The 23,250-nt window shown below is 40.0% G+C and overlaps 1 protein-coding gene across 1 annotated transcript in view; it reads left to right on the top strand.

The window, feature by feature from the left end:
* Positions 1 to 22,213, top strand: part of IL36R (interleukin 36 receptor) — a 49,394-nt gene extending 27,181 nt beyond the window's left edge. Inside the window, exons 7-11 of the mRNA XM_019753803.3 lie at positions 7,180 to 7,309; positions 8,100 to 8,236; positions 9,586 to 9,729; positions 18,105 to 18,266; positions 20,553 to 22,213. Coding sequence (XP_019609362.3) covers positions 7,180 to 7,309; positions 8,100 to 8,236; positions 9,586 to 9,729; positions 18,105 to 18,266; positions 20,553 to 20,899 — 920 coding nt within the window. The 3' untranslated portion in view covers positions 20,900 to 22,213. The remainder of the gene's footprint in view (positions 1 to 7,179; positions 7,310 to 8,099; positions 8,237 to 9,585; positions 9,730 to 18,104; positions 18,267 to 20,552) is intronic.
* Positions 22,214 to 23,250: the final 1,037 nt, after the last annotated feature.

The raw sequence follows: 23,250 nt of genomic DNA, 5'->3' as shown, positions 1-23,250 counted from the left end.
CACTAAGGGGAGAAATCAATATGTCCACATACCCTAGTGAATTTTTTGAGTTTCAAGGATGAAAACAAACTCCATACACATCCAGTTTCCAGCTTTGGATGTACCTGAGCTCATCAGGGGAGGTATCAAAATCCAAATCCAGAGACCTGAAGCCTGAGGAAGTTGTGGTATTAATCACTATGAGTCGAAATGATTAATGTAAATCCAGTTATGCAAAGGTAATGAAAATGTGAAATAATTCCTGAAAGAGATGATATTACTATGATGTTGATCAAGCATTCTAAGTTACATTTTCTCACACTGGAAAGTATATTAAAAGAGTAGGGAAAGTTATCATGTTATATTCCTTATTTTACATAGGCAGGGATCAGTAAACATTGCCTCAGTTTCTGATCTAAGTGGAGAAAAAGGAGCTCCAATTATTTTTTAAAATTAAAGGTAATCACGGGTAAAATAAAAGCATGTTGGATACTTTCTGAAGAAAAAGAAGTAAATCAAACAAAGTTCTTATTAAAAGACAAAAGCTCAGGTTGAGTCTAATATTAAAATCTGATTACATGCTTTCTTAAAAGGTATAGATCTAAAAATTAACGATCTAGAAGATTAAATATAAACTTGTAAGCAAGATATATCTTGCAAAAATTAACACAAAGAAATCAGATTGGCAATATTACTCTTTCAATCTGATAATATATCTTTCAATGTAAAAAATTTGATGACAAATTGAATCTTTTGATAGTAATAAAAATTATAATACCTTCCAAAATAAAAAAATATGTATATGTATATGTGAAATAGCAGTGCATCAGAATATATAAAGCTGAAACTCTCAGATATACAAAAAGAATGCAATAAGACAATATGATTGTTTCAATTATAGTGGGAGATTTTAGCATACTCTGGCTTGCACACATTTGCTAGTCAAATAAGTATCTAAAAGAGTCTAGTAATATAATAAGAATAACAAATTGAATAAACCATACTCATAAACATCTATGAAAGTCTCAGAAGAGGAAATTACACAGACCATATGGTGCAATCACAATGTACTAAGTCTAGAAACTTAAGTCAAAATAATGAGAAACCCCACAAAAATAAAATTCACTAATTGTAAATATTAAATAACAACAAATTTACCTTCTAATGGTTTGTTTTGTTGGTTAGATTTAATCCAAAGCCATAGTTACAGATTATTTAGAAAATAATGGCAGTAAAAATATACCAGACTTCATAGAATGTGACCAACGCTGAACTCAAAACAAGTTTATCTTTAAATATCATTATTACTATTAATTAGTATAGAAATAGTTCAAATACGTAAACTAATCATTTAACTCTATCAAAATGTCAACTAAATAACCCCATGGAAGAAAATAACAAAGATAAAAGTGAAATAATAATGAATTTATTAAATGGTAAGTTCCAGAATTAGTTCTGGGATAGAAGTGTGCAGGGCAGAGAAAACTCAATAAAGGAGACAGGGAAACCTCCAGCAAATCTAATGCCCCAAATGTAGAGAAACTCAAATATAAAAGACATAAATGAGAGCTTATAAAGCAACAAATGGAAAGAGATAAGATCTGTTTAAAAGACTTTGGATCTTCTTTTAAGAAGAGGCCTTGTAAACATTCAAGGAAATAATAATGCCCACAATAGAGGATATTTGTCTACCTATCACTCACCATGTGACTACTTCAGTGGATTTCATAAACACCTAGAGAAGATAAGTATACCTGTTACTATCTCTCTTAATTAACTTTATTCCCCTTTCCATCTTTGACAATTCTAGCCAGTGTGTTCAGAAAATAAAGAGACAGGAGATGTAGGCCTTAGAAGAGGAAGGTAAACATATAATTGGTTTAAATGATCCATGGATGTGTACTTGGAAATTGTAAGAAAATTCTCTGAAGCAGTATAATCACTAGCAATTGTTCAGTATTATATGTATTATTCCAATACAAAATAAACTTCCAAAACTAATAGTATTTTTATGTGCCTGAAATAATCATATGTTATGTAGTTGGGGAAAATGACATTCATAATTGTAATAAAATTACAAAATATTAAGGAATAAAATGATCAGGAAATGTGAAATGTCTGCCTAAATAAAGATACTGCAATATTTTAAGACTGGACCTTAAAGAAGATGAGTTTTAGTGAATTTTCTTATTATGTTCCTAAACGGGAACACTTGATATCAAAAATAGGTTATTTTTCCCAGAATAATACATAAATTTAATATAACATTAATTAAATTTCACTGAATGTCCTGAACTTGACAAAGCATTTCTGAAATTCATGTCAAAAAATGCTGGAAAGAGTTAGCAAAGAAATAATTGAATAGAAGAGATAAAGAGAGATCTTTTCTAATATATATTAAAGTGTATTATAAAGCTACAGTAAGTAAATACTGATAGTATACAAATACACACATTAAAGTAACATAACAAAAAATGAACAGATGCTAGGATATACAGGAATTTAGTAAAAGAGATTTGTGACACTTAAAAATGTGTAAGAAAAATGTAGTATATAAGTTTGTTAGTATAACGTGTTAAATTTGAATAATATGTAGTCCATTCTTTACCTTCTATCAGACACAAAAATACATTCGTGAGGAATTGAAGAAATACATATAAAAATAAAACACAAAAGTGACAAGAAATAAAGATAAATTTTTATCTCATTTTAGAATGATGTACTTTCTAAACGTAAAATCAGTGGAAGAAATCACAAAAGATCAAAAAATTAGACTAGCATAGAAATGTAGGTGTCTTGTATAAATAAACAATGGTAAAGTTAAAATATGAATGACAAACTAGGAGAGAATGTTTGGAACAGAGATAACAAAAAATAGGAAATATCATTTCTATGTGAAAATACCAACAAATCAAGGAAAATGAATAATCCAAATGAGGCAAATACATAATTTACGGAAGAAAAAAACAACCAACAAAAAATGAAAATATATTCATCTGCAGCAAAACAAATGTACATAAAGCACGGATATGAAATCAGTAAGGAATAATATATATATAATACCAAGTATTAGCAAGGGTAAAATAAAGGGTGTTCTGAATTATTACAGATAGTAAATATGAGAAATCTCTTTAAATCATATGTGTTGAAAACTCTCCAAAGGTTCCCCATCTCACTCAGAATAAAATGCAAAATCCTCATGTGCCCAACATGGCCGTCCATGGTCCCCTTCTCTATTTCCAGTGTGCGTGGAGTGCTCTCCCCCTCACTGCCCTTTTCACTTGAGTGCTCTGCCTTGGTCATACGGGTCCGCTTGCTATTCCTTGAACATGCACGGCCCATCTCCGCCTCAGTCTTTGCACGTGCTGTTCCCTCCACTTGAAATGCTCTTCTCAGATATCCCCATGGTTTGTTCCTTCACTTTCATCAGGTCTCCAATGAATGTCATCTCACCTGACTACCTCATTAAGATAGCATATCTCACTATCACCATCACTCTCTATCCCCTGAAAGTTCCCTATTTCTCCTAAAAGTACTTATCACTGTCTTATGTATTTTGAACTTCCTTGTGGTATCTCTAATTCTATACGAATCTGTGTTCCTTAAGAGTAGGTCTTTTTCCTGTTTTGTTTTCTCCTGAATCACCGGTGCTCAGAACCATGCCTACAACATAGAAGATGCTCAAGAAATTGTGGCTAAATAGATAAATAAATGAATAGATTGGCATAAACTTTGTAGAGGAAAATGCCAATATGTATTCAGAACCTTGAAAGGTGTATAACTTTGGACTCATTAAATTCTACATGGTAAACCACATGCACCAGAAATGCGTCCTCAGAGCATCAGATATAGAAATACCAGGTACACATTTTTTTTTTTTAATTATGCTTACTATGCTCAAAGAAGGAAAAGACATAATAAAGTTTTCAAAAGACAATTGGAAACTTTATAAAAGGGACATATCAAACTTGAAAAAGAACAAATAAAAACTTCAGATAAATACAATAACCAAAATAAAAAACTCAATGAAATGTTTAATAGTATATAAGATATATTTGGGGAAAAAATAAACTAAAATATAGGTCAGGTGAAGCACCTAAGATTAAGCACAGAAAGACAAATAATGGGAAACAGAAGTGAGTTAGTGAAAGAGGATACAGCGAGCTAGCATAAATATAATTTCAGTCCCAGAAGAAAGAGCAAAGAGAAAATGGAACAAGGCAATATTCTTTAAGAGATAATGCTGAGAACATTGCAAAATGATGGGAGGCATCAATTCAAAGATTCTAAAAGCTAAAAAGCTCAGCAGGAAAAATTTAAAAACCTACATCAAGGTATACCATCGTGAAACTGTAGAAAGCCAAAACAAAGGAAAAAGATATTAAAAGTTAAGGGGGAAATGCCTTCTTTGTGCAATAGTAAGAATGCTGCTTGAATTTTTAACAGAAACAATGGAGGTTGTGTATTGAAAAGAAACTGCTAATTGTATAATCAGTGAAGCTATGACACACTAAAAATGACAAAATTTGTCAACCACAGTCCTACCCAAAAGAACATTATTACAAAGAAAAATTCCTGGCCAATCTCATTAATAAACACAGGTGAAGAATTCTAAGCAAATTATTAGGAAATTGATTTTAACAACAGGCATAAATGATGATACATTGTGGTGACTTTGGGCTCATATGAAACAATGCAAAGTTGTTTCACATTAGATAACTCATTGTTTTATCTTGCATTAACAAACTAAAGATGAAAAATAATCCACTTAACCTCAATAGGTGACGGAAAAGTCACTTAGAAGATTTGTATCAGGAATTCATTATTTAAAAAAGATTAAACTCTTAAAACTAGGAATGGAAGGGAATGCCTGTAATCTGATATTAAAAACTCCATTTTTTAAAACCTACAGAAACAATACACTAAAGACTGAGCTATTGTGCACCTTTCCTTTGTTTTAAGGAAGAAGACAATCAAAATCACAAGATATTTTAGTTTTTGCAGAATTTGATACATTGACTGTATTGGTATGCAAATTGGTATGCAAACATTGGTATGCAAATTCAAAGATTGAAAAATAGTCAAGACTCTTCACAAAGAAGAACTGGGTGGGAGGACTTGTGCCCCCAGATGTCAAGATTTATTAAAAAACTATAGCAATTTAAGCGGTTTAGTACTAGTATGGGAACAGACAATGGAATAGAATTGAAGGCCCAGAAGTAGATCCACACAAGAAGATACTTGATCTTGACAATATTGACTCTACAGAGAGGTAGGGAAACTTCAATAAATGGTACTGGACAATTGGATGTAATACAAAATAAAATGGAACTTGACCCCTTTCTCATAATATTTATACAAATAATTTCAAGTGAATGGTAGACCAAAACATGAAAATCAAAACAATAAATTTCTAGCAAAACACCTTCATGATTTGGGGCAAGGGAAGATTTTTTTTTAAAAATAAGAACTTACAAAACGTTAGATTTGAAGGAAAAAATTTATAAGTAAGACTACATTAAAAATAAGAACTTCTGTTTATTGAAAGACACTAAAAGAATAAAAAATAAGCCACAGAGTGGAAGAAGATAGTTGCAATAAAGTGAACAGAGATCTCATACCCCTGTTTACTATGAAAACTCCTCCAAAGTAAAGAGGAAAAGACAACCTAATTTCTTGAGGAAGATAGACAAAACACTTGGACAGACAGTTTACAACAGAGGGTACAAACACGGCCAATCACAGCATAAAAAGGTGTTCGACCAGGTGCAATGAGGGGAAATGCAAATTAAATTCACAGTGTGATCCCAGGACACACACACCAAGATGGCTAAAACCAAATAGACTGATGATACCATGTGTTGTTAAGTATGTAAAGTGACAGGAACTCTCACCTGCTGGTGCAAGTGTGAATTGGCACAATTGCTTTACAAAACAGTCTGGCATCTCTTTATAAAGTTGAAGATATGCATACTCTATTACCTACCAAGCTGACTGGTAGGTAGGTACGTCTACCCATCGTGTATAAGGGTGTGCACACCTGGAATGTTGTACATGTGTGGCCCGGGAGACAGGCAGGAGAGAGTTCACAGCAGCCTTAGGCACCCGTGGCTCATACTGGAAACAACACAAATGTGTATATAACAACAGTAGAAAAAAAAATTGTAGTATATTCCATTGTCTGGAGGGAGTATAGTTACATGCAACAGTCTGGAGGAATGCCACAAACAACATGCTGGGCGGTAGAAGGTAGAGTTTGGGGGTGAATACATGAGTGATAAAATATAGAGTAGGGAAGGGGCACGTGTGAGGCTGCAGGGGTTCAGCAATATATTTTCTTGATGAGGTGAAGGTGGTATGGCTATTTGCTTTATAATGATTCAGTAAATATACATTTATAGTCTATACTTTTTACTATATGTGTATTCTCTTACACACACACACACACACACACACAATCTTAAAAAGTTTAATAATGCCTGGAATAATGAAACTTGAAGTAGACTGTTTGGAAGTGCAGTGTTTCGTTTTTTCTTTTCTTTTTTTTTTTATGTGTAGTAAATTGATGGGATTTATTAGGTTCATGGGGCAAAATGAAGTGAAATATGAATTGGTTAAATATAATTTGTGAGTGTGTGTGGAGGTAGAGTAAGTGAAGAGAAGAAAGCGTGGGGGTCACAACTGGTGATATAGAAAGATTACTGGATTTGGAATTTGAAAACCAGGGTTCACGTCTCATTTCTTCCTCTAGTGTGACCTTAGGCAAATCACTCAATCTATCTGAACTTCAATGTCCCCATCTGTAAAATGGGGATATTAGCACCTCCCCTGTTTTGCCTTGTAAGATTATTTTGAAGAGACGAAGACTGAAGGAGAAAAATGTGTATGAAACACTTTGTAAACTGTAAAATTCTTTGCTATGGTTACCAAGAGTAGAAGTAGCATTTGTGTCCCTGATATTGTGGAAAATATTGGTCAGAAGCTGGCAGCACACACATATCTCTTTACAATAGACACCCTGCAAGGTCACTTATCCCTTATGATCTCTGTCCGGGGAGAGAATAAAGTAGGTTAACATTGACCTCAGGAGTGTATTCTTGGTAATCAAAAGAGAGTCAAGTCTCAAAAGCAAGGTGCATTTAGTAGCCAGGTCATTTTGGTAGAACTTTCATGTAATATTTGTGAATTCAATTTTTATAGGCTCTAGCCTTGTTGTAAACTGCAACATAACAGACACGATAGATAATACGAACCTACGATGCTGGAGAGTCAATGGCACTTTGGTGGATACTTACTATGAAGAATCCAAACGAATTCGAGAAGGAATCGAGTAGGTGTTCTGTTTTTCTGGCTTCTCCAAAAGCTAATGAGAATTTCTCCATTTAAGTGATTTTAGTGTTAGTGCTGCTCTTTCAGATGGCTCACTGCCTCCTCGTCACTGCTTTTGGCTTTGTCTTTCAAAGATCTTCACAGTGCTGTGTGTGAGTAAGCTGCTGGTTCACAGAAGCATAAGATGCTCAGATGATCAGTTCCGCTATGTCCTGGTTAGAGACGAGGCCTGAAGTGAAGTATAGCCTTCAGGCAACAAGATGGATTTCTGTCAGCTACTTCTTAAAACTGGTCTCATTCCTACCTTTGTCATATGATGAACCAGAGGCCTTCAAGACTTAAATAGCAAAACAGACAGTAACACAGGGACTCTTAGGGGAAAACAGTGCATAATTATTAGCCGATTGAGGGTACAAACCCAATTTAAGGTGGTATAAATTGAGTGATATAAAACAAAACTTATGAAGTCAGTGGGCAAAGGAACTGGGTTGGGCCTTACAGTATAGATAAGTTAGGATAAATGGGAAGGAAGAGAGGAAGGGCCTTTAGGGCTGAGGATGGTGTCTGTAAACAACAGAACCACATTTCCTTGTCACTGTCCAGAAGATAATGCAAATTCGGAACTACACAACGCACACACCTCACTGAGTCACTCAGTGAAGTATCTGTAGGGTAAAATCATGCTCTAAGTTGCTCTCTAGGAAAGAATCTTGTTCTTCAGGCTAGAGATTACAAAATACATAGGGTGAACTATGACTCATGTATTAATGATTAGCTCTTTTCTTTTATAGAATCCCCACTTCTTTTCCGGAATATAAGTTTTACACTGTGGATATAACCTTCTTAGAAGTGAAAATGGAAGATTATGGCCATCCTTTCACGTGTCATGCTGGCGTGTCCGCAGCATACTTTGTGCTACAACCCCCAGGTAATATCCCCATGGGTCACAGGCTGTTGAGTGCTCAAAATGATGGTAAAGAAGCACATATGAACGACAAATAGCTTTAAAAGTTTGGTGTGAGGCAGGAGAGTGGTATTAAACGGAGAAACTCCATATGAAATCTAGGGAACAGCTGATGGAATGTCTGATAACATTCTTGCAGTGAGGCTGTGACATTGCTGTGGCATACTTTGAAAGTGCCATGTCAGAAGTTTTATGCATCAACACTCCAGAAAACAGAAGTGTTCCTTTGTATAATAAAACCTGATCGCTCAACTTTGGCTTCAAAATGTTTGCAACGTGGTGTGGCCTAGGGCAGGTTGTGATAAACTGTTTAATGAGTATTTTAAAAGTGAAAGTGCTCTGGTAATTGAAAGAAAAAGTGGATTTTCCCTTCCCATCCTCCTTACAGTGGGGCCTGGAGGATGAGGAAGGGGGCCTACAAAGGAAGTCATGCATGTGGTGGGTTCTAAGAATGGGGAGTTTCTCCCTTCCTCTCTCCTTCTTCCTTTTTCTAAACTCTCTCCTTCCTAGAGCCTCCTTCTTTGGCAGTACAGGTTTGGATTGTGGTAAGGAAGAAAGCTGTGCCGTTCCTCTTCTCAGATACGTAGGAAGGAGCATGTTTTCTCCAAGTTCCAGAGAAACTGGTTCTGCTCCTTGGTCATCCCCTGCCCACGGCTTCTTCCATAATTGCCCTGCCGTGTGCTCACGAAGCCAGAGCAGGATGTAAGCACCCTTCTGAGGCTGCGTCTCCCAGGCAGGTGCCCATCCCGGGCTTTGTTGACACAGAGAGACTGAGGTGGGAGTCTGGCTCTTGGCCAGTCTTGTAGAGCGAACAGAGGTGGCTTCCAGGGGACGCAACTGATGGCTCTTTATTTATGACATGAGTCCTGCTGCTCAGTTTGGAGTAACTGCAAAGAGTTATAATAATATTATAATCAAGAATGTGTGGTGGTACCGTGTGGGCAACTTTCCCAATAACGTGCTCAGCCTTCCCATCTAGAGAATCTAGTGCTGCCTCAGTGGACCCTGGCCATGGGTGTTCTGACAACAGTCCTCATGCAGGAGGAGCCAGGCTGTGTCTACCTTTGGGCGCTGGGGTTCTGCAGAATTTCCCTCCCATGTACCCAGGAGCACTTCCTTCCCTAAAATTCGTGCTTTAGACCAGGTTATGCTACTCCCCTACCTATTATCTAACTACAAAGAAATATTTAAGCAGTATTCTCATGGACATCTGTACATTTCCATTTACCATTTGTATTGGAATCTGTATTAAGTAAAGCGTGTCATGGACACTCTGTATTATTATAATTTTATTTTTCTGCTGTCATTTCTAGTGCCAGACTTTCGAGCTTACTTGCTAGGAGGGCTTCTCGCCTTCACAGGTGTGGCAGTGTTTATCACCTGCATCTACAACATTTTTAAGATTGACATTATGCTTTGGTATCGAAGTGCCTTCCATTCTACTGGGACCATGGAAGGTAAGCGTGGGGAACCGCTCAGATTTGGTATTCGCTCATCCATATAATCACTGTAAATATACTTATCGGATTTTACTAGCTTGCCTTTCACATTGTTGGCAAATGTAGAGGAAGGAGCCTCCCTAGAATGTTCCATACTTGTGAGAAACAATTTGCCCAAGACCACCAGCATTGTTCAGACAAATCAGGCTTGCAGGCTAGTAGTCACCGAGTGAATAAATGCTTGCGAAATGTCAGGACCATATCATTTTCCGGGTCTCCCTGCAATCGTTTTAGAATGGTTCTCACATCCGCTGGTGTGTGCGAAAGAAGAAAAGTGCTCCTGGGGCAAAGTGCTCTTCACCCACGATCCACCTTTGGGGCTGCGTGGGCCGCATGTATGCTATGGAGGGCAGCTGGCTGTCTGCCGGCACTGCCACACCTAGTACTTGCTGCCTGAAAAGATTTGAGCCTCCGACTCTTGTTTAAAGAGAGACAGACCTGGGTTTGCATTTCAATTTTCTACTTATTCCCTGTGTGATCTTGGAAAGGTATTTAATTTTCTCTTTCTTAGTTACGGAATGAGAGGAAGGAAGGGAGGGAGGGAGGAAGGGAGGGAGGGAGGGAGGGAGGGAGGAAGGAAGGAAGGAAGGAAGGAAGGAAGGAAGGAAGGAAGGAAGAATGGAAGGAAAGAAGAGAGGGAAACCAATTCGAGTCTACATCACAGAGTGCAGTGGGAGCAACTGAGTTGAAATTCAGGAAAGCTCCCTGAGAAGGGACCTGGGGCATAGGAGGTCTCCCTTGTTACCTGGAGATCAAAGCCAGCAGCCCCTGCCACTCTGCCCAGGGCTGTCAGCTTGTTCTGTAGAGTCTGTGACCTGCCAGCAGTACTCAGCACAGAAATGCCTCAGTGTGATCCTGAAACTCTGAGGAGTAAGCATTTCCCGTTATTGTGGTTTTAACTGTAGGCTATATATGAGGTCTGACAATTAAGTGCACAAACTTGCCACTGTGCACTTACTTTGGCAGCACTGTACAAACAGCTCAGCAAGCCTTCATAACCTTGGTATATCAGTGTCTCACAGCTGTGTTCATATGGATGTGTGGCAGTGTCTTCTTGAGTGGCCTTCATTACTGTTGCATGTTTTTGTGTGCAGTTGCGAGAATGTCTGAGCATGAATCAGAGCAATGAACAAACATTACATTTCTTGTTAAACTTGGCAAAAGTGGAAGTGAAATCAGGGACATGTTAGTCCAAGTTTATGGGCATAATGCCATGAAGAAAACAGCAGTATACAAATGGATTAAATGTTTTTCTGAAGGTAGAGAATGTGTAACTGATGAAGAGAGGTCAGGGCGGCCAGTAACAAGCATAACTGACCAAAATATTGCAAAAATTAATTGAATTGTGTGTCAAAATCATCGGCTGACTGTGGGAAGCATAGCAGACCAAGTAAACATCAATAGAGAACCGTTAGGAAAATCTTAACTGAACATCTTGGCATGAGAGATGTGTGTGCAAAAATGGTCCTGAAGGAGCTCACTGATGAACAAAAACAAAGGAGAGTCGAAGTTTGCCAGGACCTTCTGGAGAGGCAAGACGATGTTTTGGGCCGTGTTATTACTGGTGATGGAACATGGGCGTATCAATATGATGCTGAAACAAAGTGTCAAAGTGCACAATGGATATCAGCCAATTCTCCATGACCAAAAATGTTAAAATCAAGTCCAAATCAGTCCAAATCAAAAGTCAAAATGATGTTGCTAAACTTTTTTGATATCAGAGGGATTATTCATTATGGATTTATACCAACTGCACAAACAGTTAATCAAGTTTACTATTTGAAAGTACTGAAAAGCCTGTGTGAAAAAGTTAGACTACCTGAACTTTTCACCAACAATTCATGGCTCTCGCATCACGACAATGCACCAGCTCACATGGCACTGTCTGTGAGGGAGTTTTTAGCCAATAAACAAATAACTGTATTGGAACACCCTCCCTACTCACCTGATCTAGCCCCGAATGACTTCTTTCTTTACCCGAAGATAAAAGAAATATTGAAAGGAAGACATTTTGATGACACTCAGGACATCAAGGGTAATACAATGACAGCTCTGATGGCCATTCCAGAAAGAGTTCCAAAATTGCTTTGAAGGGGGTCTAGGTGCTGGCATTGGTGCATAGCTTCCCAAAGGGGGTACTTTGAAGGTGAACATAGTGATATTCAGCAATTAGGTGTGTAGCACTTTTCCCAGGATGAATTTGTGAACTTAGTTGTCAGACCTCATTTATTGTCTCAGAATGGATGTGATCTATTAAGGCCTTGAAAAAAGCAATAAGTCTTCTTTACAGTACCCTAACTAGATGAAAGAAATGAATACAAGACCGAGAGCAGTTCTGTGCAGCTCAGAAAAATGAAGATGCACAAATGTATACCTTTCCAGTGCAGAGAATTACAATGCTAAAAGCACAGGAACAGGGGAAAAGGGTGTCAAGTGCATTGCATGAGTCCCTGTTACGCAGAAGGGTATTGTTTACACTAAGTGCCTGCTTTCCATATGAAAAACACGGTAAGAATTGTTGCCTCCATGTCTGATAAAACAGATGTCCTAACTTGGACTTTATTCTACGTTAAATTTTAGAATTCAAACTTGGCAGCTCCTGAGCAACAAAGAAAGCAGCAAACAGGTTTTTTTGGTTTTGTTTTGTTTTTTGTTTTTCATTTTCTGATGACAAAATTCTATTGCAGAATTGTGGTTTTGCGTGCCCAGTGCAGCCTGAAGAGGCTTGAGTGCTGGGGACAGTCCGCTGGATGTGGGGTTTCCATGTGGGGCTGCAGTCCCTGCGGAGGCTCCTCTGTGCTAGCTTCCTGTCTGTGCCTGAGGCCTGGCCTGCATCTGGTTGACATGAGACTGCAGTGTGGCCTCACTTGGCCTTTCTGACACATAGATGTGAGTGGTTCACCTGCTTTCTGCTTTGACTGACAGGGGAGACATCGACTTGGGTGGTGTTCCTGGAGCTCTGGCCCCCTGATGTCTTGTCATCCCTGACTCACTGCAACTCCCAGGAGTGTGAGTGGTGAGTGCGTGGTGAAGCTGTCTGGTAGTGAGGTCAAGCTTCGCAGGAAGAGAAAAAAGGAATAGTGAGTCACCCTGAGCTGGGGAGCTGAGCAGATGTGAGACTCAGGGAGCCCCACCCTCTGCTAAACTTGGGCTACAGCCGAAATTCAGAACCAGTGGGCTGAGGATTTGCAGATGGGATCTTACAGCCCACTCGTGGTTCTTTTTTTTTTTTCTCTCTAAATCCAGAGATGTCTATGAGTACTTTGTGATTAAATTCTCGATAGCTCAGTCTCTGAAAACTGTCCTGTCAAACCCTTTGGAGTGTTGGCTTTACCAGTGAGCTAGTGATGAGACTGGAATATGAGTTGCGGGTACTGTTCTCAGATTTGCTTCCCTGAAGGATGGTTTCCAGGCACTTGGGAACATGTGGAGTAATGGATGGCAAACACAGAGGACAAGGGAGAAATTGTGTTCTTCTTACGACAAAGTAGTTATTTCATAGATTAGTCAGGCTTTCTACGTGATTAATAGTTACGTGTGTCTAACACAGTTTTATTAAGTCAGCAACAGGCCTGTTTAAAGCACACACGTTCTGTATATTGTCTAATAAGTCACAGGAGGTGCTTTAAAAATTCTCCTGCCAGGGATACACGTGTGTACAAAAACATAGGGGTCAGCTTGTAGATCTACTTGGGCGATGTGTATATGCCTCACCTTTTCCCAGATAAGTTTGTGGAGGATGTTCATGTAGAACAGAATGATTGAAAATAAAAACAAAATAGGTACAGTGAACACAGGGAGACGAAGGAAGGATGGTAAAATAAAGCCAGGGGAGAGCTCATGACAAACGTTTTTAAAGGTGAGCTTCTTTAGAAGCAAATGCAAAAATAATTCTGTTGTTCCTGAGAGCACATGGCCTTTTCTGCGACAGTTGTCCAAGAAACACTGTGTGTGTGTGTGTGTGTGTGTGTGTGTGTGTGTGTGTGTAGTGAGTTCTCATTTTGAAAGGATGTGGTGCAGGGAACCTTGTAGGGCAACAACATGCCGTGGTAAGTGTAATTGATTTTATGTGGCTTTTCTTTTAGTGTCTTCCATGCCTGTCATAAGGCTATAACACCAAACGTCACACAATTCAGTAAAAGCACTTGCACGAAGACCAAACTACTTGTCTGATTTTACCATGGGTCCAGTCTGATTGGGTTTAGAATTTAGCAATATTGTATCAAGAGGAAGGAGAGAACTGAATAATTTTCAGACAATCTTTCGTGAACATTAATTTATGTAAATACGTTTTTGTATTTTTGCCAACAGCCAACGAGGGCAAATGCAGATGATTTAAAATCAGAAGAATGGTTGAATCTCTTTAGAAAATGAAAGGAATTTAGCCAGAACCTGGATAAACTGTCACCCTCCACTATATAGTAGTGAGCTGTGGGTATCTGCCAGCCGTCCCAGTTTTCTCAGAAAACTCTCTAGTAGGTTTACACTTCTGCAAGTTTCTTGATGAAATAGACAGTTGTTGTTGGTGGGGGAGGTGGTGGTGTCCAAATATTCATTATTTGTTGCTATTCATTGGCAGTTCCTCAATTGCTGTTCAAGTTACTATGGTTGGGAAACAAATTACCTCAAAACTTCAGAGCAAAACAACAACCATTTATTTTGCCCGTGGATTCTGTGGGCCAGGAATATGGACAGGCCCAGTGGGGATGGCCTGTCTCAGCTCCACCATGTCTGGGGCCTCAGCTGGAGGACTGGCAGTTGGTTTTGGCTTCTGGCTGGTGGCCTCAGCAACTCTCCACAAGGGCCTTTCTAAGCAGTCTCTCCCTGTGACTCGCTGGGCTTCCTCACAGCATGGTGTCTGGCTCCCAAGGGCTAGCATTTCAAGAACAAAGAGAGCCAGGTCAAAGCCATAGTTTATGTAACTAAGACCCTGAATTTCTAGTATCAATTCTATCCCATTCGATCCTTTCTATTTGTCAAGGCAGCCACAGAGTCCTGGCCAATTTTAAGGGATTGGAAATAGATTCCACCTCTTTGTGGGGCGTGGCAAAGTTCTAAAACATGTGGGACTGGAAATATTGCTGGGGATATTTCTAGAAAACACAATCTGATGCAGTTGCACAAATCTAATCAGGGAGAAGCTTTGTGAAGTTTCCTGCTTCCAGAAAGAGAGGCGGACTTGGATTTGAATCAAAACTGTGAACTTTCCAGTTGGGAGAGCTTGGTGAAATCATGCAACTTCCTTACCCCTAATCTGAGGATAGAAATGTGACCTTCACAGTTGACAGTGAGAGGCAGGCAGAGCCATGAAGGGCTGGTGTGTAGTGACCTGAGAGGACCCTTCAAAACCAGCTAAAGCAAAAAGCAAAATGGCTGCAGCTTGATCTTTTCTATGTTGGTCAGTATTACAAATTAGTTATTTGAAAGTGATGAAAACCACTGCATTTGAGGACAAGTCTGGAAAGTATATTTCTACTCAAAAGCTTAATCAGAAAGAAAAAAAAGATGAGCAAAAAATTAGAAGCATTTTTATATTTTGAGTTTTTAAAAGGTGTGAGATTCTCTTGCTATCCAAATTTCTTCTTCCTCTGAGTTTGCACATTGAACAACAAGGAGTACCTGTGTCTTAGGGAACACAGAACACCACCAAGAGAGAATTCACTTGTAAAAATGATGTTTTGTTTTGTTTCTTTCCTTCTTTCTTTCCTTCTTTCCTTCTTTCCTTCTTTCCTTCTTTCCTTCTTTCCTTCCTTCCTTCCTTCCTTCCTTCCTTCCTTCCTTCCTTCCTTCCTTCCTTCCTTCCTTCCTTCCCTCCCTCCCTCCCTCCCTCCCTCCCTCCCTCCCTCCCTCCCTCCCTCCCTCCCTTGTCAATGGTAAAAAAGAGAAACAGATCAAGAAAAGAAATACTAGTGGCAGGGCCTGAGACAGAGATGGCGATGAACCTGGATGTTTGTTGTAGTTTAGAGAACAATATCGCATTTACTTGGCAGGCACCGCTATGCTGTGAATAGAGTACCAACCTAACCAACCCTTTTTCATACAAGGATAAATATAATTCTGTTTTTAAATGGGAAAAATTTAATCATTTCCTAAAAAGTTTAAAAGCATAAGGACTTTATGAAATCCCTTCCCCTACCCCCATTTTCTCTATCTATATGTATAGAATCCTCTGGCTTTAGAAAGTCCAGTGTATGAGATTAAATTTTATATAAAAATACATTCACTTATGGAGTGGTGAACTAGCCTAGTGATATTTAAGGCATCCCACAAGGAGTGTTAGCTGGATTGAGTTTTTGCCAAATCTAGACACAAATTAGTCATCTGTTTAGTTCCTGCCCTATGATCCTGATTTATTAAAAAGCTGAATCTGTTCATGATGTAGAACTTCTCTATCCTCCATAAAGATGCCACATCTTTGAGCCTCTGTAAAATCAAGCTCCGTTCAGACATCCAGCAGTGCTGATGGAGACCTCAGGTCCTATTCCAGGTGCTGATGGTAGAGCAGGAGCCAACGAAAGTCCCCACCTTCACTCAGCTTCCTTTCATGACAGCGTGTGGGAGACTGAGAAAGTGTGCACGTGTGTGTACATGTATGTGCTTGTGTTACCATTTTCCACTGGACGGCCAGGAGTGATGAGCAGAGACCTGAAGCTTGGCAGTGGTTGGTGTGAGGATCATGGGCTGAGAAAAGGCTACGTATAAACTCTAAAATTCTGTACACATTTTAACTACTCTTATTTAGACAAAAACTAGAAGAACACAAAAGTTTGCCCTCTTTCATTAGGCTTAGAGCCACTCTTCTTCAAGTCTGTCCATCAAACAAATTTCCATAAAAAAGGAATAGGAGAGTCTAGCTTTCCGCTCCAGTTCCCATTAGGTTGGCTTTAAATTTTCAGAATAGCCTGAAGCTCAAAAATCACATTTCCAGTGAGATTTACACTCAAAGCTTCTACCCCCCCCCCAAACTTGCTTAGTCACTCATATGATCCCTGAGCAGGACGCACGTACCCCCACTTTCATGCTCTTCTCAAATTATTCCACTTCATGGTTGGTTTACCCTCCACCTCCAGCCCCTCATTTTTTTCTAAACTCTCCTCATCCTTTAAAATCCAAGGGCTATCCCATGTCCTTTGTGAATGTTTACTAAGAACTCTAGACTATGCAGAATTTTCCTTTCTTTCTGTCTCTTCTGTTCATTCAGCTATTTCTTATATAGTGCCTTGTGCTGGTTTTATTTCTACATCTATGAATGGTCTTCCCAGTTAGGTCTTGTGTCTTGTTCACCTGTACCCTGGCAAGCACAGTGGCTGTGAGTTATAGTTGCTCAATAAACACTTGCTCATTCTGACGATGATGACGTGCACTGCTGTGTTTGACTTCTCAGTATCACACAGCCAAGTCCTAGAGTCCTCAGATGCTTGGCCTCTCTACAGAGCAATGTGCAGATGCAGTGATGGAATTCACTGGTGGGTTTACACTGTAAGAGACTCGGCCCATTTTGCCTGGTGCGGTTAGGAAAGTACTCCACTGCACAAGACCTATTGAGGGTGACATTGATAGAGATTCCTGCTTTCAATTCTTGTTTTGTGCCCCAACCACAGGGAGTAATGTAGCAGACATGGAAGAATGCCACGGATGGGCTTATTACTAGATTGGACATGGCTGAGGAAAGAATCTCTGAGCTTGAGGATATCTAAATAGAAACCTCCAAAACTGAAAAGCAAGGAGAACAAAGACTGGAAAAAAAAGAAAAAAAGGACAAAATAGCCAGTGACTGGTACAACCACAACAAGTGTAATGGGAATACCAGAAGCAGAAGAAAGAGAGAAAGGAACAGAAATATGTGAAACAGTAATGACTGAGAATTTCCCCATATTAATGTCAGACACTAAACCACAAATCCAGGAAGATCAGAGAACACCAAGTGAGACAGATACCAAAAAGCACCCCACCTACACCTCGGCGTATCATTTTCAAACTACAGAAAAATCAAAGATAAAGGGGGGAAATGTCCAAAAAGAAGCCAGAGGCAAAAAAATCCCTTAGCTATAGAAAAACAAAAATATGAATTACACTCAACTTCTCAGAAACCATGCAAGCAAGAAGAGAGTGGAGTGAAATATTTTAAGTGTTGAAAGAATGAGATGCTGAGTGTAGCAGTGCTTAGTCTCGGGCCTGGTGCTAAGTCAGCTGACTGGGCACTCTGACGTCATTGAACCCAAGCAAAAAGGACATCGTGACAGGAACTCAGATTTTCACTTTGTTAGTGTAAAAGAATTGGGTAGGGATAATTTCATTAACTTGTCATTTTTTGTTTGTTTGTTTTTTTCCAGATGGGAAGCTGTATGATGCATACGTCTTATACCCCAAGCCACAGAGAAAAAGCCAGAGCCATAATGTGGATACACTAGTGTTGAAGATTCTGCCCAAAGTGCTGGAGATGCAGTGTGGTTATAAGTTATTTATATTTGGCAGGGATGAATTTCCTGGACAAGGTACGTTTTAAGTGAGGTATAAAAACAACAAATGAATAAACAGTAAAGGAACCTCTCTTTCCTTCACTTTATAAGTGGTGGGGGCTCTGCTTGCCTTTCCCACAGACCCACAGGGGCTCTTTCACCTTTCCCACCCACAGCCCCTGAGCTGAGGGGGTTGGGACCAAGCTCTCTTCTCTCATTAGGCTGTTTCCTGCAACAGGATAACTGGGATCCTGATTGAAATAGTGTGACTCACTTTGAGTAAGGACATGGTTAGCCTATTCACATGAACAGGTGGTGCGTGACGTAGCCTTGGCCAAGAGACTGAAAGGGGTCATTTGCCATCCCATCCTTGAGACAAATCGCTGAGTATTTTCTGTCAGCTGACCATGTAAATCAGCTCATGTTTAAAGCTGATTTTATAAACCTCAATCCCCCAACCCTTCCTGACCTAAATAAAATAGAAGTTATGTATTTACTTCCCCCATTTAACAGGAGTGTAGGTTTGGGCAGTGCTGTTAACATCTCTGTTAACTGCATCGCCTCATTTTTCAAATGGGGATAAGAATGCATCCTTGACTTGATTGAGAGAATTAAATAAGTTTAAACCTGAGCAGGGACCAGTATGGAGCTCAGTACATATTAGACACTCAATGGAGGAAAATTTCCTCCCTTGAAGGTTATAGAGTAAATGGCTGAAATTTGAAATAAACATCTTTTTCTGATCACCAGGAAACCAAGATTACTTCTTTATAGCATTTGGTAGTGGTTTACTCTGGGTCATTTTAAACGTACTTTGGATTTGGAGGCGGGTCATATCCACAGTGAGACCACAGCTATCTCTCAGCCTACAACTTTTCAAGTTATGCAGTCATCCTCATGAGGAAATGAAAATTTGATCCAGTGCTTGCCACAAACATGTGGGAGAGCTCTATTTCATAAGCATATCAATACTTATTTATTCACTCGTTCAACAAATATTTATTGAGCACCTGCTCTGTGCCAGATAATATTCTAGGTCCTAGAAATAGTAAAAATAAACCAAAGAGAAGAAGAACTTACTTTGGGGAGGTTGCAGACTTTTTAAAAAGATTTTTTTTATTTATTTTTCAGTTACAGTTGACACACAATATTATATTAGTTTCATGTACAACACAGTGATTGGACATTTGTGTAACTTATGAGGTGATCACCCCACTTGATCCAGTACCCATCTGAACCGTACATAGGCATTACAATACTATTGGCTGTATTCCCCATGATCTACTCTACATTCCCATGACGATTTTGTAACTACCAATTTGTACCTCTTAACCCCCTACCCCCTTTATCCATCCCCCCAAATCACCCCCATTCGATAACCATAAGAATGCTCTCTGTATCTATGACCTTTCTTCTGTTTTTGTTGTTGTTCATTTATCCTGTTCTCTAGATTCCACGTGTAAGTGGATCACATGGCATTTGTCTTTCTCTGTCTGACTTATTTCACTTAGCATAATACCCTCTAGGTCCATCCACGTTGTTGAAGATGGCAACATTTCATTCTTTTTTATGGTTGAGTAATATTTCATTGTATATATGTACCACCTTCTCTTTATGCATTCATCCATTCAGGGACACCCAGGTTGCCCTCATATGTTGGCTATTGTAAATAATGCAGTTGTAGTCTATTCTTATATCCTAAATATTAGGAGGATATAAAACTTTGTCTTTATTTCTAAAAAAGACCAAGTTTTATCCATAGCTGTATAGTTCAAGAACTCTCACCTCTGCTCCCCAAGGTATCACTAGGGTATGTTACTTGGTTTCAAATTAGTCCTATAAATCCTGGTCATTTAAATAGCTATAAAGCACAAGAGGAAAACACAAATAAAGATTAATATGACCGTTGAGCTAATTACATTTTTCTTATCCTTTTAAAATCTTTTTTTTTTTTAATGTGTTCATTATCTTCTACCAGAGCTTCAGCTGAGTCTTGGGGATACAAAGCTAGGCATGAGATCCTTGTTCTGAGCAGTTTACCTCCTGTGGGGGGAGCAGGTGGGCTGAGGAAAGTGACATAACAACAACTATCAAAACATGTGATCCATGAACATAGAGGACCAATTTTTGGGGGGAAGTCAGGAAGAATTCACAGAGGAGATGATAAATGTTAAACAAACAAACAAAAAAAGTCTTGTTAATCCATTCCTAAATCATGTTTATTTTAAAGTCCCTTCTCAGTGTCCATTTCTAATATTCTGAAGAGCGTTACGATCTGGGCTGTTTGAATCACGAGATCTTCTGCATCTTCTGTATTTGCAGCTGTGGCCAATGTCATCGATGAAAACATTAAGCTGTGCAGGAGGCTGATCATCGTCATAGTTCCCGAATCGCTGGGCTTCAACATATTAAAGAACATGTCAGAAGAACAAATTGCAGTCTACAATGCTCTCATCCAGGATGGCATGAAGGTCATTCTGATTGAGCTGGAGAAAGTCAAGGACTACAAAGCCATGCCAGAATCTATTCAGTACATCAAACAGAAGCATGGGTCCATCCACTGGAGTGGGGACTTCACAGAGCAGTCACTGTGTGCAAAGACCAAGTTCTGGAAAAAAGTGAGATATCGCATGCCACCCAAAAGATTTCCACCATCTTCTCCTGCCTAGCTGCTGAAGCACACACCCTGCGATCTCACAGCTGGCGGGCGAGTGAGAGGACAATGTGGTCTTCATCACCCCGTGATGGAGAGTTCGTCCTCATGGTGGCTCACAATTGGACAATATGCATTGCATTTGGTCCATCTGCTTGAATCTTGCTGTTGTGTTGTCCTGAGAAGGCTTGTACTTGGTCATTTTGACCAGAGCTACTTCTTTAGGAAAATACACCACCTCTCTGGAAGGCTCTCATTAACTTATTGTCTCTGAACACATGAACACTCACTAAATGTGGAGTAGATGGAGCATTTGAGTCCCTGGGAAATGGGACATTGGGAGGGCGGGGGAGGATTGTAGACTGGTAGTTCAAATCTCAGAAAGTTTAGCACATCGTGTGGCACCTGTGGTGCCGGAGATGGGAATGTAGGCAGTCAGGGGACAGCAGATGGGCAGTCTGTGCATTTGGGGAAGGCTGGCAAGAATAACGGTACTGTTTTATGCCTGACCAGTGTCCACAGGGCCCTGGTCCTCAGGGAATATTTGCTGTGTCTATGAGCCCTTCTCACTCCTCTAGTCCAATTAAATAGCTGTGACCACAGTCTTAGCAGGCTGATACTGGAAGCGACTTAAAGGTCATCTAGACCAGTGGGGACCAGCAGTGGTGACACTGGGATTGCCCATAAATCACCCTCCTGGTGGGTCCCATGCCTTGAAAGACTTTAGCTGTCAAACAAAAATAAATCATAATTCACTTATTTTTCCAGCTGGCATAGGTCAGCCAGAATTCCAAGCAACATGTGAGAGACACAGCTATCACCTCGAGATGATGTCATTCTAGTCCAAGTTAAACAAAGTAATCTTTCAGTTGGCCAGTGCACCTACATCACAGCTCAATTTATGATTTAACGAGTCACAAAGGTTTTTCATACCAAAAGCTAGCTCTAAACGCTTATCACAAATTTCAAAGACCCTAAATTGAGGAGCTTAGATATAGTCCAATTCTCTTTCTATGGTTGATGACACTGAGCCCTACAAAGTGGCTTGCTATGGTCAGAATGTTTGTGTCCCCAAAATTCACGTGTTGGGAACCTAACACCCAATGTCATGGTATCAGGACATAGGGCCTTTGGGAGGTGATCACGTGGGAGAAGCCCTTGCACGTGGGGCTAGTGAGACCCCAGAGAGCTCCCTCATCCCTTCGGCCATGTGAGGGCTCCATGAGTAGTCTGCCACCTGGAAGAGGGCCTCACCCCGTCATACTGGCACCCTAATCTGAGACTTGCAGCCTTTAGTACTGTGAGAAATAAACTTCTGTTGTTTACAAACTACCCAGTCTCTGGTATTTTGTTCTAGCAGCCTAACAGACTAAGGCATGGCCCCTATAGTCTGCAGGGGCTGGACAGGGGTCAACCGGTGGGCAGGACAGGAGACAGGAGCAGAGCCTAGGGCAGTGGGAGGGGTGAGCTGGGAAAACAGTGGCGCCGGTGTGGAGGAACAAGCAGGGTTATTAGCGGGGAAAAGGATCAGGTGGGCCTGGACCCTTTTCCACAGGCCTTGGATGGTATGGAGTGTCTGGTGCAATCTTCAGTGATAAGTAGCACGTTCTGGACTTTTAGAACTTGTGTTCCAAGGTGACCTAGTGTCGTGTGGGGCATCCGGTGGGGTCTCTGTTCCTGCTCCCCACGTAAGAACGCAGGATATGGTGAGGCCAAAAAGGAACACCCACGGAGCCATAGATAGGGGAGTCACACCACTATATTCTCGCTGGTGGCTGGGTTGGAGACACAGGAAGCAGGAGCCACACTGTCTGTAACCCGCCTTCCTAACTGCAATCCGTGCTTGCCAGCCACCATCTTCCTGCTAGCCCCCAATTTTCTGCTAGCGTAGCCACAGCAGTTATATTAGTGGCCAATGGCTCACTGGTTACAACTGACAGTCAACTAGCCACAGCTGATGGCCATGCAATCACAGTTGATGGCCATTTACTACCTGAGCCAGCACCTGTCTATGTGAGGCCGAGAGCCTGGAAACTGCATTCCTGGCTCTGTCCCCACACCAAGCATTACACATTTGTTTATATCATACTCAGGTCCCAAATCAACATCAAGCCACTTTTTATTTTATTTAACATTTGCTCTTTAAAGATTTTTAAATTGTGGTGAATATACATAATGCTAAATTCACCATCTCAACCATTTTTAGGCTACAGTTCAGTGGCATCAAGTACACTCACAATGTTGTACAATCATCACCGCCATCCATCTACAGAATTTTTTCATCTTCCCAAACTGAAACTCTATACTCATCAAATACTAACTTCCCGTTTCCCTCTCCCTGCAGTTCTTGAGTTCTTGGCAAGGCTC

The sequence above is a fragment of the Rhinolophus sinicus genome, chromosome 2 (assembly GCF_057876585.1).
Source record: "Rhinolophus sinicus isolate RSI-liver-muscle chromosome 2, RSI-T2T, whole genome shotgun sequence".
NCBI lineage: Eukaryota > Metazoa > Chordata > Mammalia > Chiroptera > Rhinolophidae > Rhinolophus > Rhinolophus sinicus.
The sequence above is the reverse complement of the archived record's forward strand: the minus strand, read 5'-3'. Positions and strand labels throughout refer to the sequence as shown.